The following is a 15,911-nucleotide window of genomic DNA, read 5'->3' as shown; positions in this document are numbered from 1 at the left end:
CATTTCTGCATAACTTTCATTACTTTTCTATTAGGCAACTTTTATTCATTACTAGCTTTTTAAAATTATTGTTTTTTTTTACCATTTATTGAGTAGTTTCAACTGCTTATCCATTATATCCATTTATCCATTGGTTATCCTTCATAACTCAGATTAAATACACTAGTCATGTTTGGATATAAGACACATATACAGTATGTATCCATTAAGTAATAATGCACTTGATATATATTTTCACTAATAAGGACAAGACTAGAATATTAAACGTAATGCAAGAAGTCAGAATGAGTGTTACAATTTGTGGGGCAACCTACTGTATATTCAATTTAAAAAAATAAAAGCACATAATTATATACTAATACATATATTTATATGTATAATGATGTCTTTAATTTTCCTTTATATATATATAAACCTTTAAATATATATTATTGATGAGCTGCTCAGACATTTAATTTTAGTTAAATATGTTCATTTTCTATAAGAAAAGTAAGTTAACACCATAGACTTACTTGGTTAACACAGTCAAGGAGGCGCTTCATTGGGCCATGTGGCTCGGGGGGCAACTGATCTTGCAGCATTGATCAAATACGCCAGCTAGCGACACCTATATTAACATCAGGGGTTCATGTTGATTTGTAACCAATAAACTAGAGATAAAATTGATTAAGTTTAATTTCACAGTCATCTAAACTTTAGATAGCAAAGAGAGAATCCGACTTGAGCATGCGCACAGTTAGTGTCGCTACTCTAGCTTGTTTCCGATTGAGGAATTGAGTTTGTTACAATTGCCCCCGTTCTCCCCCCTAATTTTAGCTTTTTCACATTTCTAAATCTAGTAGGCTATACTTTTAACTATAGCTATCAGTATAACTGTTCATCCATTACTTTTATACATTTTAAGAATTCCCCTACTACTATTGCTTACTTATTTCAACAGCTTATCAAACAATTTAACCTAACAAATGCTACGATTTACCCATATACTGTTAACTATCACTAGCTAACTCCCTCGCTAGCTCATTTTCAGAACACTCAATCACAATACAAGACATAAAGCAGCATTGGTTGGGAATGACTACAAACATCTTCATTTAATTCAGTGAACTGACAAGCAGAGCATTTATTTCATTCACTACAATATGACTAATTCAGAAATGTACAGTTGGTTGAATGTTTCAGGCTCTTTGTAAAGGGTACAATTTCACAGAGTATTTTTATTTTTTTCCCCCACTGGAGACCTGTAGTTCTCTTTGCCCAAGGCCTTAACAAAAGTACAACTCTTGAAAGGTCTTCATATAGACTCTCTAAAACTGTCGGAGCCTACCTTGGCCTTTTTTTTTACGCAGTAATACGTCTACACACACAAACCATTTCAGCTAGAGGCTACGTCCTACTCTTGAAGTGCTACCTTGTAGAGCAGGAAAGGAACATGACTTCTTTATGAGAGCTTTTCTGAGCAGGGAAGACATTCAGACATGAGTAGACAGAAAACAAGGCAAGGTGAAGTTTATTGAAGAATTCATGACTGTCTTTTTGCGTAGCCCTCGTGTCGACAGAAAAAAAACAACCCCCATCAATTATTAAGTGTCTTTCCTTACAACACGGCGATACAAGCGCTATTTAGTAGCCAGGACTCCCAGCACCTGATGTAAAATAAACAATCTTTGCTGACCACATTGGATATTATCAAAATGGTCTCATATCTCCGATTAATGGAGATTAAAAGGCCATCATTTATTTTTTGGCACAAAGGAATACAGTGAGTAAACAAGTCGGCCAACTGTCTTTTTTTTATTCAAGTTTTTACTGCCAATATTTGGTATCTTTTCAAGCTTTTGTCTTAATATAAACCAGAAGAAAGCTGCAAAAGTGTAGTGACAAAAGAATGTTATATTTAAAATATACATATACATAATGCACCACAACATTTTGGATGAAATCATTCAATTTTCATTCATTCATTATTTATTTATTTTTTTTAAAGCAATCACATCTTTGGTTCAAAGGTATATTTATATTCTGCACAAATACTGTAGATGAGGAAAACACCAGCAAAAGGACAGCTGTGTAGGGCTGCGTCCTACGTATCCTTCCACAGATTTCAAAATGAGTTGTTTGACCGTTCAGAGGAGACTATTTCTCTAATATTCATTGGTGCATCACCATCGTCACCTCGATCACCACAAGAACATTTCACCGTGACAGGGAGAATACATCACCATATCAAACTTTTCATGTAAGGAACTGTAGTTCCTGTAACTCGGCATGAAAAATATAGGCAAGTGCCTCCGGGTGCATGCAAACGCACCGGATTGCTGAACACAGACGTATCGCATTGTATGCCCAAGGCTACGTCTGCTTGGGCTAAAGTTTGAGAATAGAAACATTACAAGGACACCAACATGTGTCACCACCACGTGTCACCCAGGGCAGGAAGACTGACAGACACCGTTGGAAAGTGCCTTTCCCCGTGATAATACATCACCTTGGTGTTTAATGGAAGGGTGTTTTTATGAAAGCGGAGTGAAGCCCAGGCATATTTTGCTTTCAATCAGAATTGGCGATGGTGAGTCAGACACAGAGGTGGGAGGAAAACTAAACTGAGGAGGGAGCCAGGGACGGACGTTGCACTCATCTGAACCGTCTGCCCATGCAGTCAAACAGTTCACCGCACAGCTTGTTTACATGCAAGTGTGTGTGCATGTACTGTATACATTAAGCAGCATCGGGAGAGACTCGACCATACTCAAAAAAGGGAACTGAATTTAAGTTCCTCTTGTATCCTTTGTGGTCTCTCTCTACTCACCTAAACACTTTTGCTGCAAACATCGAATCGGCTGTGTGACCAAAAAGCAAAGGCAACTGCCACCTTGGGCCGATCAACACTATCTAGATGCTAGCAGTCCCATCTTCAAGAGCTACAGGAAGAGAGGGCGTTGCCAGTTTTGTCAAACACTGGGGCTGACCAAAAAAAAAAAAAAGTCATGGAGAAGCTTGTGTGATGTTCATTCAGATCACTCCTCTACCTCAGTCTGTTTTTTTTCTTCACCTCTCAGGGGAGCGTGAACCTCCGGCCTCGGCGTCTGAACAGCAGCGCTAAAACGAGGCAACCCCGTGGTCACACTCACAGGAAACCGAGAAGGCAGACAACCTCACATCCTGCCCTTGAGATTTGGACGAAGCGCTTTGCTCCTCGCAAGGGCACGTATTAAAAGATCTCTCTCACGTGAAGGCAGTGGTGTGGTGCCGAGCGATGAGCGCCCAGATAACGTATATGTCTGCTAAAGGTTTAAAAAGCCTAATGTTGCAAAAACATCAGGTTTCTCTGTTGTGGAAAACAAGCAAACAACAGAACTACAGATCTTTGGAGGGAAATTACATTCACAAGGAAATTACTGATGCCCTTAAGACACACACACACACACACACACACACACACACACACACACACACACACACACACACACACACACAATGGCTATAGGCTGAACCTGAGGTCCAAAGGATTGTTTGCCAACAGGTAACTTCTTTTAACTGCTTTTGTGGTGCTACAGAGACCGGTAGCAAATACATCAATGCGGCTTTAAAAAAAGATTTGCAGAGGCAGACACGAGTCTCTCACTTGTGTCAAACTAGAAAACCCCCCACGTGATTACTCATAAAAAAAAAAAATCTGAAAAAGGGAGGATGTTGTGCATCTTGATCTCACCTTTCAGACTGCCAGTGAAACGGAGAGGCAGCTTTTGACGCACCGATTGGAAGCAGTCTGTTTCGCTAATGTACGACTGAAACCATCCTCCCACTGCTCTATCGCATGCTGAGGAACACCACGTAGATATTTCCCGTACAAATTCCACACGTCACACACTTACAAAAGCCTGCCACGTTTGTGCAGCTGTACAACAATAGCCTTGGAGCTCAGCAGCTTCCCCACTGAAGCAGTCTGTGTTTGTTCACTTCAGTCTCTGCACCCCCCCCCTCACCCTGCTCGCCATCAAGGCTTCTTGGCTGCAGTTTTGGCTTTCCCGTTGGGTCCCGTTTTGATCTGGGTCATCTCCACATCTGTCAGGGCGTCAGGGGGAAGGCACGAGCGCATGCGTTCGATGGTCTTCTGGTGAGCTGCCCTCTCCTGCTCCAGAGAGCGAATCACGTGCTTCATTTTGCTCTCCCGAGACAGGAAGTTCTCCACGCTCGTCTCCAGCGACTGGATCTTCTGCCGCGCTGCCTGGAGGACAGAGATGTCGCGTCTCAGTGAGTACAGGGGTGCGATACAAAGACAGAGGGGGGCTTAGACATCTAGCACAGGAGCTACGGATTCTGAGAACTCCGCTGGAAGTCGGCACTCGTGCGACTTTTTAGCACAAAATCTGATACGATTGATATGATTGTGGTGCATGCAGAATCCAGGCTTTGTGTAATTCACTTGTAAAATGTTGCACTAAGTGTCCACTATTCTTATCTTAGTCACAGCAGATACGAGAGCTGTCATTCTCATTGAGTATTTAACTTGTGTTTCAGTGCCATCTATGGGCGATCTGAGGCATTATCAGTGGCATCAGTGCGGCTCTCCAAACAAATACGACAGAGCCGTTCACCAGTCCATCAAAAGAAGGAATCATAAACTGACCAACAACTTAAATACCTCCCACAGTTACACATCAATTCCCTCAATGAGTAATCATCAAAACAACCAATGTCCTTACAAATTATACAACCAGCATTTGCTGCCGTTTCCCAAAACCCCATTACCACTGATGTGAAAGGTAACAATTGTGGAGTGTGATTTCTCTCTTCCCTACCTGAAGTTTCTCCAGAAGGTCCATGTTCTGTTTCTTCAGCTGCACATTGGTCTTCTCTAGTTTGTCGAGCCGGTCGGAGTCATCGGGCAGCGGCCCGGCTTCTAACATCTCATCCTGCAGGACGTGGTACTCCACCTCGTACGCGTGCAGCTGCTTGGAGATATCCATCTCCATTACCTGGCAAACAACGGGTTACAAAAGTCATCAGTATATCGGTACTGTTAGAAAAGGCAACTGTAAGGTCCAGCAAAATGAGTCTGTATAGTGAGTTTAAAGGGTGAGTCAGTGATTTGAAAGCTTTACATCTTCAGTAGGAACAAATGGGCTTGGGGTTGAGAGCCACATACCATCTGGAGAAGTCAGAAAGTACTGGGAGATGGACTAACATAATGTTGGTTTTGGTATTGTCATGGGCATTGTTGAAAAAACACAAATATACAATACTGCCAACCTTATGCACTATAAATCTGCTGGATAATAATGGCGCAGTTTCAGGTAGGAACTACGGTTGACAGAAAATAAGTCTGTGGCTGATGATTTCTGGAAAGAGATATTGCTGTTGAGTTTTTAAATGTTTTTTTTTTTTGGCGCTTTGAGCACCACAAGCCATATATTCCCCTTATATTGGAGGGAAGGCAGACATCTTTACAGCTGATATCTCCAACAGTAAGTGACCTAGACCAAAACAATCTAGAATGATAAGTAGCACTGCAGATAAAAGGACATATGTATTTTGGGGTATGTGGGGTGTACTGTCTCTTTAAGCTATATGCATCTATAGAAAAACAGTAAAAACAGCAAAGGTATTGGCAGAGTTAGCCGTTACTGTTGATGAGCTATTATTTGAGAGTAATGGGCAGCCTGTTTGTTGTGTGTAGTGTGTGCGTGTGTGTGTGTGTGTGTGTAGTGCGGTTCACAGAGCCGAGATCAATAGACAGCGAGACACAACCAGACGCTACTCCCACAGCTGATTTCAGCGAATCGGTAATAATTTCAAAGAATATCTAACACTCTGATAATGTTCATACTTATCGGAGTGATCCAACTAATACATGTATTCTTTGATTGTTAAACAGAAGCTCATGTTAACCACATTTTCCCGTCACAGCAACAATTTTGTGAGATTGTTGAGATCGAATATTCGACTGCTCCATGTCGCCACTTGTAAAAACACATGGAATCAAAATGCTTTTCTTTGCAGCAAATCTGAAAATAAAAATACTTTTTTTACTTGTATTTTTGATTAGTTATCCAATGCTTTATCTAAATATGCATTCTCGTTGGGACGGTGCCTTGTATTGGGGGTCTTTAACAACGTGGCCCCTCTAAAGACATCACAAGTATCAGGAACGTGTCGGCTTACCACAACGATGAAGTTGCCACTCGTGCAGAACATTTATATTTACATGCGTCATTGTGCCAATCATCATACTATTTCAACTTCCCACTCTGTACCTTGGCAATGGTCTGCTCCATCTGGGTCTGAGTGAGGGCGGGAAGTGTAGTTTTCAGATAGTCCACGATGCTCTCGAAGCTGTCACACTCCACTATCTCCCCCTCATGGCTGCTCAGCAGACAGAGAGCCACTTTGAAGATCACCCCGGTCCCTTGGACAAATATGAAATCTGAAAAGAAACACACATACAAACACCACAATAAAAAGGTTTAACACACTTTTTCCAAAGCCGACATTCTCACAGGGCCAGATGAGCATTTGCGTGTGAGCGAAACACAGCGAGCCATTATCCTAAGAACATACCAAAGACGCGGGACACGAAGTTGAGCGGGAACTGTGAGGCGAAAAGGGTGAGGAACCATGGCGCCGCGTAGAGGCTCGGGCCGATCTCGTGCTCCTCCAAGTGGTTGTACAGGTCGCGGTGGTAGTCGTGCAACAGTCTGGAGAGCTGGTACATCTGAACCTGGAGGACACACAGAGGCAAGTGGGCACGGGCATAAACACACACACACATGTTCAGACAGATGACAAACACACAGAATAAACTGGAATATCTGGATCTGCAGGGAACAGAGCAGTCTGAGAATTATTAGCTGGCAGAGGAACATTCACCCTCGCTGGGAGCTTCTTAAGCAGTACCAGTGTTGCTCTAGAGTCCTGCTCAGACACGCGTCAAGGCCGAGCATTAGAGGGGCTGTGCCAACTACTGCAGTGATACTGTGCCACAGTGAAATGCGCAGACGACAGAAAAGAGAAGCAGAAGTTAGCCCGAGCTAAAATTAGACGGTTATCAGTCTTACAATTTCCTGACGGTTACAAAGAAGACAAGTAATACTTTTACCTCCTCGTGCTGAGCCGCTGCACGGAGATAAACAAAGTCCTCCTTACTTTGCAACCTCTGGAGTTAGTCCTCAAAGAGCAGAGCTGCAGTGTGGAGAGTAACTGCTCGGCTAAATGGTTACCTGCTACGGATTAAACATCACCACGCCTATCGGTCCTTTCACCCCGGCGAGGTCAGCTGATCTTTAACAGAAGCTAACAGAGCAGGCATGCAGGTGTGGCTTGAATAAGAGGTGGAGACACTGGCTACTGTTTGCTGTTGCTGACTAATAACTTACACAAGGCCTTTTACAGCCGGCAGACGACAGCTAAAACTTGAATGTTAAAGTCCAGTGGGTTTGTCACTCCCATGCTGTTCCCAATAGGCCGATGCTGTATGTATGGTATAACATTTAAATTTAAAGCCACAGTGTGGAGTATTATTGTGATTATAGCTCTTTTATTACTACCAAAATGAAATGCTCTTATTATTCTGAGCCCAATCTATTATTGAGAGAAAACTGAAGCAGTCTTTGCCGTTTGCGTCCCTTCTAGTCATAGTGGCTTTAATGTTCAGAGGATTTCATCTTCTGTATGAACACCACTTTATTTAACAGTGCGGTTAAAGCTGTGATTTATTTACCTTGCAGAGGGGCTAGATTTTCATGATGTAATAAGATCAAGCAAGAATCACGGGATCACACTAAAATCCATCTCGTCAGGCTTCAAGTGATGCATTTGTGTCTGCGCCAATCAGAGTCCTTTGATGAGCTACTGGCAGCTAGTGGCGTGGACACGGGACACAGAGAGACGACTGTTTCTTCAAAACAACAATGGCGTCTCCTAAAGATGTTAGCATAGATGCTGCAGTAGCATCAGTTCTATTGGAACTGTTGAGTATTTCTTCTTTGAAAGAAGAGCAAAAGAACGACACTGAAGGTTTTTCTTGATGAAAATAAGTTTTTCGCTCTTCTCCTGACTCGCTTCAGTAAGAGTTTGATGGACAGATGGTTCCTCCAATCCCCTGGCATGTACTTTTTGGAAGTGCCTGCACTTTTCCAAACAGTTTTCAATAACTCCTTCTCAGATGGTTCTGTGTACCAAACCATCTGGAGGGTCAGGTTAGTTAACAGACCAACAAAACCAGGCAGACCTGCCGGACCAAAGGCCACCATACTGTCCCAGGGAGCAGAGAAGAGATAGGAAGCTAACCAAGCTAGGACCTGCGGCTACTCCGTTACCCAGCCTACTGCTGGCTGTCTGATGCCCAGTCGCAAAAAAGAGATACAGTCTATGTTTACGTCATGACGATGGACAATGTTTTTTTTTTTTATGTTGAATTTGTTTTGCTGCTGTTTACAGTCCTTATGATGCAAATTTAAAAAATGCACTACAGGAATGCACTACTGTTTTTGTCTTGTTTTGTTTGTCATGTGTTGTGTCACAAATGGGCTGGAACTGAATTTGGTTGTGCAATAATGACAATAAATGATCCTTGAATCATCAAACAATTTATCGTTCTGATGCTGATCCCTAAATTATCTCGCAGGAATTCAAACGCATTTAAACGACTCCGTAGCTGAAACTGTTCCTCATATTCTAACGGTTTAGTGGACCAGCCAGCCATTCGTGTACTGACCTGGAGAGACACCATGTCGGGTCTGAACTGCTGCCTGATGCCGAGGTCGTACATGAGGAACGTCAGCATGTCAAAGGCCTGTTCTTCGCTCATGTGCAGCAGCAGCACTCCGGCCACAAAGCTGATGCCCTGGCAGTAGCCGACCTGTGTGGCACACACGCACACAAAAAAAAAAAAAAACACAAAATATGTACTACCAATGTCATAATATTCACCACTATGGCAGGGAAAAGAAACAATGTTACAGCATGTACCTCCGTATCCAGCAGAGAATAGGCTTTCAGGAGGTTGTAGAGAGACAGCTGCCCTGCACCCAGCTGGGCTGAGAAGTACTGGTGGGTGGGGAAGGTCCGGCCTGAGAGGACAAAGATAACATTTACATCTGAACATTTACAAAAATAGCTTCTGTGAGCGTTTCAAGAGGAAGGAGGACCCCTTTTTTTTTTTTTTACAACCGTGTGCCCACCTAGATCCACCAGAATAGAATGCTGCTGCGCGGTGAGCTGCTTCAGCAGGTCTTGGTAGGGGGTGTCCGGGGCTTGCTGGCGCTGGGGCAGCCTGTGACGCAGCCGGTGCTGCTGGGAAAGGAGGAGCCAGACCTCCCCACGCCTGCTCTTAGGAACACCTGCACAAAACACTCGTGCTCATTCAATACGTCACACATGCACCGTCGTGTGTTCACAGACACACAAATACACCAGGCACGTCTTCACAACCACCCTTAAAAACACTCGTCTCTCACCTTGGTGGAGAGCGCGACACATCTCCTCCTTGTCCTGTGGGACCGTCGTTCTGCCTGGGGCAGACAGCTTTCTCTCCCACAATGCCTGCGCTTCTTTGGAGCACTGGCCCACTTCCTGGTAGTTCAGCTTCACCTTGCGGATGTGCAGCTCATCCCTGCTTGCTGCAACACAATCAACGGGACAAGAAAAATATTCAACATCATTTTGTCAATTAAGAGTCTCTTGATTGCACCAGAAAATCAAGAGCAAAAGGTACACAAAAGGAGGGCTGTGCTTATAAAACGTGTGTAAAACAGGCTAGTTAAAAGACGGCAGATTTGAAAACAAGTGTGGAAACAGTGCCTCGCGCGTTTTGTCACCAGTTGCCATGGAAAGTCTGCCGTGTAAACACAAAAGCCACAATACCCACATTAACACCAAAGATCCATCTCCATTATGCTGGAGGCATGGAGAGGCTACATCGAGGTAGTGGGATAGAGGTACAACAAAAACACCATGAACCATGTATGATCAGCCCTGAACATGCAAACAAAAGAAGCTGAAATTGAAGGAATATAACAAACCAACACCCGAAATCATGCAAGACATCTATCTGCCTTGATCCCGTGGGCTGCTTTCATATCGCTTACCTTCTATTGAAAAGGGATATTCACAGTTAGGTCCTCAGACCAGCATTGATGTCATGTTAACAAACAAAGGGAAAAAGATGTGTTTGTATACAAATAATATAATATTATATAATCTAGTATAATCTAATTTTATATTATATAGTTTAATCAAATAAAGTAGAGTATAATCTAATACAGTATAATCTAATATAATATAATATATCATAATTTAATATAATATAGTGTAATATAATCTAATATAGTATAATATAGCATAATCTATATGCTATAGTATAGTATAATATAGCATAATATAATATAGCATAATATAGTATAGCATAATATAGCATAATCTAATATAATATAGCATAATATAATATAGCATATTATTGTATAATCTAATATACTATATTATAGTAATAGAATATAAAGGCTATGTCCTCCTTTGAGAGCAAGGCTATTCTTTGTCCATCGTTTGAGGTAGACATGCATAAATCTGACACACATTATGTCTTAGACTTTACCACATTTACAATGTGGGGTTTACTTCACCTCGCTATAAAGATGCCTGTTTATGATAATGCAGTAGCTAATGAAGTGTCCCAAATGGCCTCTACTTCCTCCTCTCCATTCCTCCTCTTGCCCGCTAACTTCCTGTTTAGAGACGAGTGCTTGTGAGGGGAGGAGAGGAAAAAAATGGATGTCTAAAATAAAGTTTGGGATACACCCTTAATAACTTGGGCCATTATAGGGCAATATTTACAAATGCTATTTCAACTATTACTGTTGGTTTTTCCTCATACATGCACCTAAACCCAGTGAGCGCTTGAGTGTGTTTGCATATCTGCATGTGTTCATAACTGCGTGCATATGCAACACCGAAACATTTTGCTCTAAATATAGCCACTGCTCCAGAATCTCCTACCGAGACGGCAACATTCGACCTCTCAAAATAAACGGAGACGACAGCGTGAGGAGGAGCCTTCTATCCTCCGTCCACGCTCGCAAAGCTTCAGCTTCAAGACTGTAAGTGTGAGAGCGTGTGGTGAGGGCTGAGTGTAAAACTTTCATGATTGGGAGGGGGAAATGGGACGGGACTGGAAGTTCCCACTGTAATAAATATCTTAACAATACGACCCAGTGTGAGCCGGTTTCAACAAGAACAGCCCCGTGACGATTCATAAAATACCTCCAGTGTCTGCAGCGAAACAAATACACTAAAGATTCCTCATATTTATCCCTCATGTGACCAAAGGAAGCATTCGTCCTAGGGGCGATTATCATACTTGTGAACAGCAGTAAACGCAACTCACCCTCCAGTCTCTGGTTCTCATTTTCCATGCGCAGCAGCAGGATCTGCTGGTGGATGGCCGTCTTCCAGAGGGCCCGGTAGTCAGCCCCCGTCCTTTTAGGCCTCTCCCCGGACAGGGGGTCGCCCTCCAGCAGCAGACGCCCCAGAGGGTCCAGACCTGAGCCCGCACCGCGAGGAGAGAGGGGCAACAGCTCCCTGCCGTCACAGTAGTCTGAAACAAAAAAGAAAATGCATCTTTTTAATGTCTCAATATTTTATATGAACCAAATGACAGTGTGTGCTATCCAAGTTTGTGAGGCTAAGATGTTGCTAATGCCCTGGATCTGGAGATAATCCGCTGGCTACGTGTTTAAGCGCCCTTGAGTATGAAAGACCATAAAAGGCAAGAAGACAGGCCATGAGAACAGGTAGGAGGATCACTTTCACAAGCTCCGTTATCACCGTTTATCTGACAAGGAGGGAGTGGGAATATTCCCCTTTCCTCTCAGCCCTTACTGCTTTCCCCATCGACACATGCAATGTAAAAGTCAGAAGTGTCCGAATTTTCCACAAGAATCAAATGTCCTCATTTTCTATGCGCGTGTGGATTATTCAGAAGCGGACTGAGGGATTGTGTTACCGGACCTGGGTGCTGCATCGAGGCGGGCTGCCTGTTCATGGGCGAGGCGACCCTCAGGAAGATCTTCTGTCTCCAGGAGACCCTGCGTGGGGTCGGAGGGAGGCCCCCACTCACCGAGTCTCCGCTGCAGGTGGACAGGGTCCTCTTCCTGCCTTCCCCATTGCTACGAGAGAGAAGAGCAGCATCACGGACGCCCGACAAACGACTCTCTTTCATCAAGTTTTTACACACACACACACACACACACACACACACACACACACACACACACACACACACACACACACACACACACACACACACACACACACACACACACACACACACACACACGGTTCCCATCAGCAAACTCTCTGAGCTGATGAGAAATGGTCCAGGTGAAGATTAAAATGACTGATGAGGAAACCATGCACCGGGCATTGACCGATTCCCAATGTCCATGTTACTGTTAGGGCAAAAGGTAGTGTTGTTAGGTAAGATCAGCCACACAGACGGCCACAGCTGAGGCGCATGCGTGCTCGTTGCTTTTCTGGAAAAATACTTTTTGTTAGTGGAGAAGAAAAGCTGGTTACTGAGCTTCTGGACAGCTTCATGTTCGCCGTTTCAAGTTATTCATGTTTCACATTTATCGGAGCCATAAATTCACACCTGCCAACAACCAGACAATGGGAACCGTGTCTGTAGGGAATTTGGCAGGTTCTAAAAAGGTCCTGTCTTAACAGCGTTATTGCGTAACAACTACAATAAAGTGCGTACTCGTATGTGGAAAGTTCACATTTGAGCATGGAAAGTGCATAAAAAGGTGGGTGAGATGGAGCGCAGCATAATGATGCATGATGCCATTACCAACACAACATATTTAGTCCAATAGCAGCAGAAATAAGGACATGTCGATATTCTTTTGCAGGTTGGGTTGTTTTACTTCAATAACTAGTAAGGCTACTCTACATACATGTGAAATGAACGTGATAATGTAGCTCTCTGAAATATTGCAGCGCATTATGCATTGCAGTTTCTGAGCACCAGTGCAATTAAAAGTTACGCATTCATTATATGACCTATTGGATTTGTACCGATACATTTGAAATCCTGGCACCCACGTTTTTGTTTTTAAGTGTTTTTTTGTTCAGAGTGAACGGTACATTTACACACCGAAGCTGTTGAATGTGAAAACGGAATGTCAAGAACTGAAGTGACAAGGACAAATTACATTTCTCCTCCGTTAAAGAACCAAGCTCTTCGTGCCACTTGTCAAGGATCACTCGACAGCTACAGCAGTTAACAAGCTTGGTCAGCGCGGCGGACGCCCGCCTCATCGTGTGCACAGTGGAAAAACAGGAAGTGACCTTTGTTGAAACAAAGGTCAACGAGACCAGGTTGTTTACTCTCTCAGCTGTTCTGCACACATCAGATTAAAATTCCTCACTCGACACATTACCTCTTATTATGTTTTCCTGCTCGTAAAAGCCACAAAGTAAAAGACAGCACTGGGGTTAAGCTATCTAACAGTGCAACAGATAGAGCGATCTGTGAATATGTTGGCATATTCGCATCTAAATACTCTGCATTTCGAGGTGTCTTTCAAAAAGGTGTCTTTTGAACCTGCTCTTTTTTTATTTATTTAAATAATCAATTGCATTTTGCTGCATTATCAACAAAAGCACTCAGAGGATTGGAGGAGGAGGAGGAAAAACATCCTGTGGAAATGCCATTTTACAATGCCTGCTCCACTGAATCTCATTCATAATGCAAATGTTGACCTTTACTTTCTGCCATGCAGACACCTGCTAGACCGTGTCAGCCGCGTGTCTTGCTTTCCTCGAACATACAGATTAGTGCAGCTAAACATTAACAGCAACCTTTCAAAGTAAGTAGGTCGCTGAACTGAGTCGGCGTGATGCTTAAGAGTTCCTGAAGCATCGTGGGTGGCACTGGTCAGGACAAGGTGATGTGTGGTTAATAAAGGCTGTAAATCCAGAGTAAATCCAGTTTTGCTGTGCAAAAAAGTCTGAAATCCACATGCAAATACAACAAGAGAGGATATCAGCATCCCCTTCTAATTCTGAGAGAAATAGGAAGAGAGAGGGGGGGTCCAGCTGCAGAGACGATGGCGGGAATAAAAGGAAACAGCTGTAAAGTATTTTTTACTATTAAAAAGGTTGCTGTGGATAAACAAAGTATGAAAATACAGGGACAGAAAAAGCTGGGTGTTAAAAGGTTTGGACAGCCAACACGTACATACGGCTACTGCCATCCCAGCAAAGACCCGTTTGCCCCTCCCGCCCCTTGGTGGTCTGGGTATAAGTAGGGGGGGGATTTTGTCTGAACGCACCCCCCCCCCCCTCTCACCTCTTGAGGCTCCCGCTGTCTGCCAGGGAGCTCAGGGAGCCCTGGTAAATGCTTTTCAGGAAAGTGGGGGCAGAGAAGGAGGAGGGGAGGCCGAAGGTGGACTCGCTCTCCGAGACGCTGCGCGTTCTCGAGACGGCCACGGGACTGGGCGAGCCAAACATGAGATGCCCACAAATACAAAAAAACAAAACAAACATCACACAAAAAGAATGAGATTTTTGGTGGGAGCACAGAAACACGCCGAGGAACACATGAGGGGATCAAAACAGTGACAGGAAACTTGCGACGCTATTGTTCAGGGATAGTGCAGCGGGAGGTGGAGAGAGCACTGCAAATAGATTACATTGTTTGAGTGAACATCCAAGGTTAACTCAATATTTAGTTAGCGTTAAAACGGATTCAAAGAAAAGCAACAGGTTCTGATTTTCTGATCAAAAGTTAGCATTAAATATATAGTCAAACAAAACACAAAAGCTCACTCCTGGAGAAGCTTTTTAGCGCAATTCACCCTGTGCAAAACATCCACTCCTGCAACATTACTAAGAGATGCATACTGTCCTTTCTCCCATGGGTTCGAACTAGTAAGGCCGGGACTGACTAGCATAAGTTACCTGCTCTGCAGCAGCTCGGGGTTAACAGACTGCTGTCTGCGCAGCGGAGGCTGTCTGCTCAGGGCGGCCGGCTGGCTCTCGAAGGAGATGCGTTTCTTCACAGGTGGATGGCTGAAGGTGTGGGCACGCCGGCGGAACTGCAGGCCGGCTTCCGGGTCGCCATCGCCGTCGTCGGGGAAAGCGGGAGGGGAGCCCGGAGGGGAGTGACCGGGCGATTCCTCATCCTGCTGAGGGGGACCGAATGCGAGCAGCAGAAATAAGTCAGTACATAGATGAAAAAAAACAGTTATGTACAGTTATGAGACTTTCTAATTATATGTTAAAGCACGGTTGGATTTTCTGATGTGTCTGACTGCACAGCTGGATGACAGAGTGAAACAGTGACACAGTGGTGCATGATAACAAAGTCCTCTAAGATATTCTGCATAGCTACGCAGATCAATAACCTAGGTTTAAGAAGCAACGAGTAATAATCACATTAAATACCTTTGGCAGGCAAACCACACACTGCTAGTAACCCTGTTCCATAAATAAATAACACCACCCAAAATACTCAAATTACAGGCACTTACCTAGCCAGCGTAAAGCCAAACAACCAACGTTCCACATTTAACTCTCCACTCAACACTCCGAGTTGCCTCCCGCCTGGCAGCACAACACCCATATCTATTGTATTCTAATGGACAGCGTCCCGTGACTCACGGCCTCACACACTGATTGGTGGGGAGGACCGGAATGGCTCAGCTCCACATGAAAACCGTCCAATCTCCCTCCCTGCTCTGACAGACCTCCCTCTCTAAGATCTGACATGGCAGGAGATATTTAGCAATATTTGTGCTGCTTCTTTCAATGTCACTCTCTCCAAGGTCTTTGCACCGCTCATCACATTGCAGGTTTGAAAAGGTCTTTCGGCATGTTAACCCTGTGTAAATCATGGCAGATGTCAGCTGACT

The 15,911-nt window shown here is 43.8% G+C and overlaps 1 protein-coding gene across 6 annotated transcripts in view; it reads right to left on the bottom strand.

Annotated features, from left to right (window-relative positions):
• Window positions 1–1,059: 1,059 nt before the first annotated feature.
• Window positions 1,060–15,911, bottom strand: part of tbc1d4 (TBC1 domain family, member 4) — a 29,932-nt gene continuing 15,080 nt past the window's right edge. The window contains exons 12-24 of one of the 6 annotated variants that reach the window (XM_031870095.1): window positions 14,959–15,185; window positions 14,348–14,491; window positions 12,004–12,161; window positions 11,381–11,590; window positions 10,089–10,091; window positions 9,459–9,620; window positions 9,183–9,341; window positions 8,971–9,071; window positions 8,717–8,860; window positions 6,562–6,721; window positions 6,258–6,427; window positions 4,803–4,979; window positions 1,060–4,228 (exon numbers count right to left, since the gene is read on the bottom strand). In XM_031870095.1, the coding sequence (XP_031725955.1) occupies window positions 3,998–4,228; window positions 4,803–4,979; window positions 6,258–6,427; window positions 6,562–6,721; window positions 8,717–8,860; window positions 8,971–9,071; window positions 9,183–9,341; window positions 9,459–9,620; window positions 10,089–10,091; window positions 11,381–11,590; window positions 12,004–12,161; window positions 14,348–14,491; window positions 14,959–15,185 (2,046 nt within the window). In that variant the 3' untranslated portion in view covers window positions 1,060–3,997. The other 5 variants (XM_031870097.1, XM_031870096.1, XM_031870098.1 and 2 more) reach the window with 5 other exon arrangements.

This window comes from Anarrhichthys ocellatus, unplaced genomic scaffold (genome assembly GCF_004355925.1).
Source record: "Anarrhichthys ocellatus isolate YVR2014 unplaced genomic scaffold, GSC_Weel_1.0 scaffold51, whole genome shotgun sequence".
NCBI classification, from domain to species: Eukaryota; Metazoa; Chordata; class Actinopteri; order Perciformes; family Anarhichadidae; genus Anarrhichthys; species Anarrhichthys ocellatus.
This window is presented reverse-complemented; position numbering and strand designations above follow the sequence as displayed.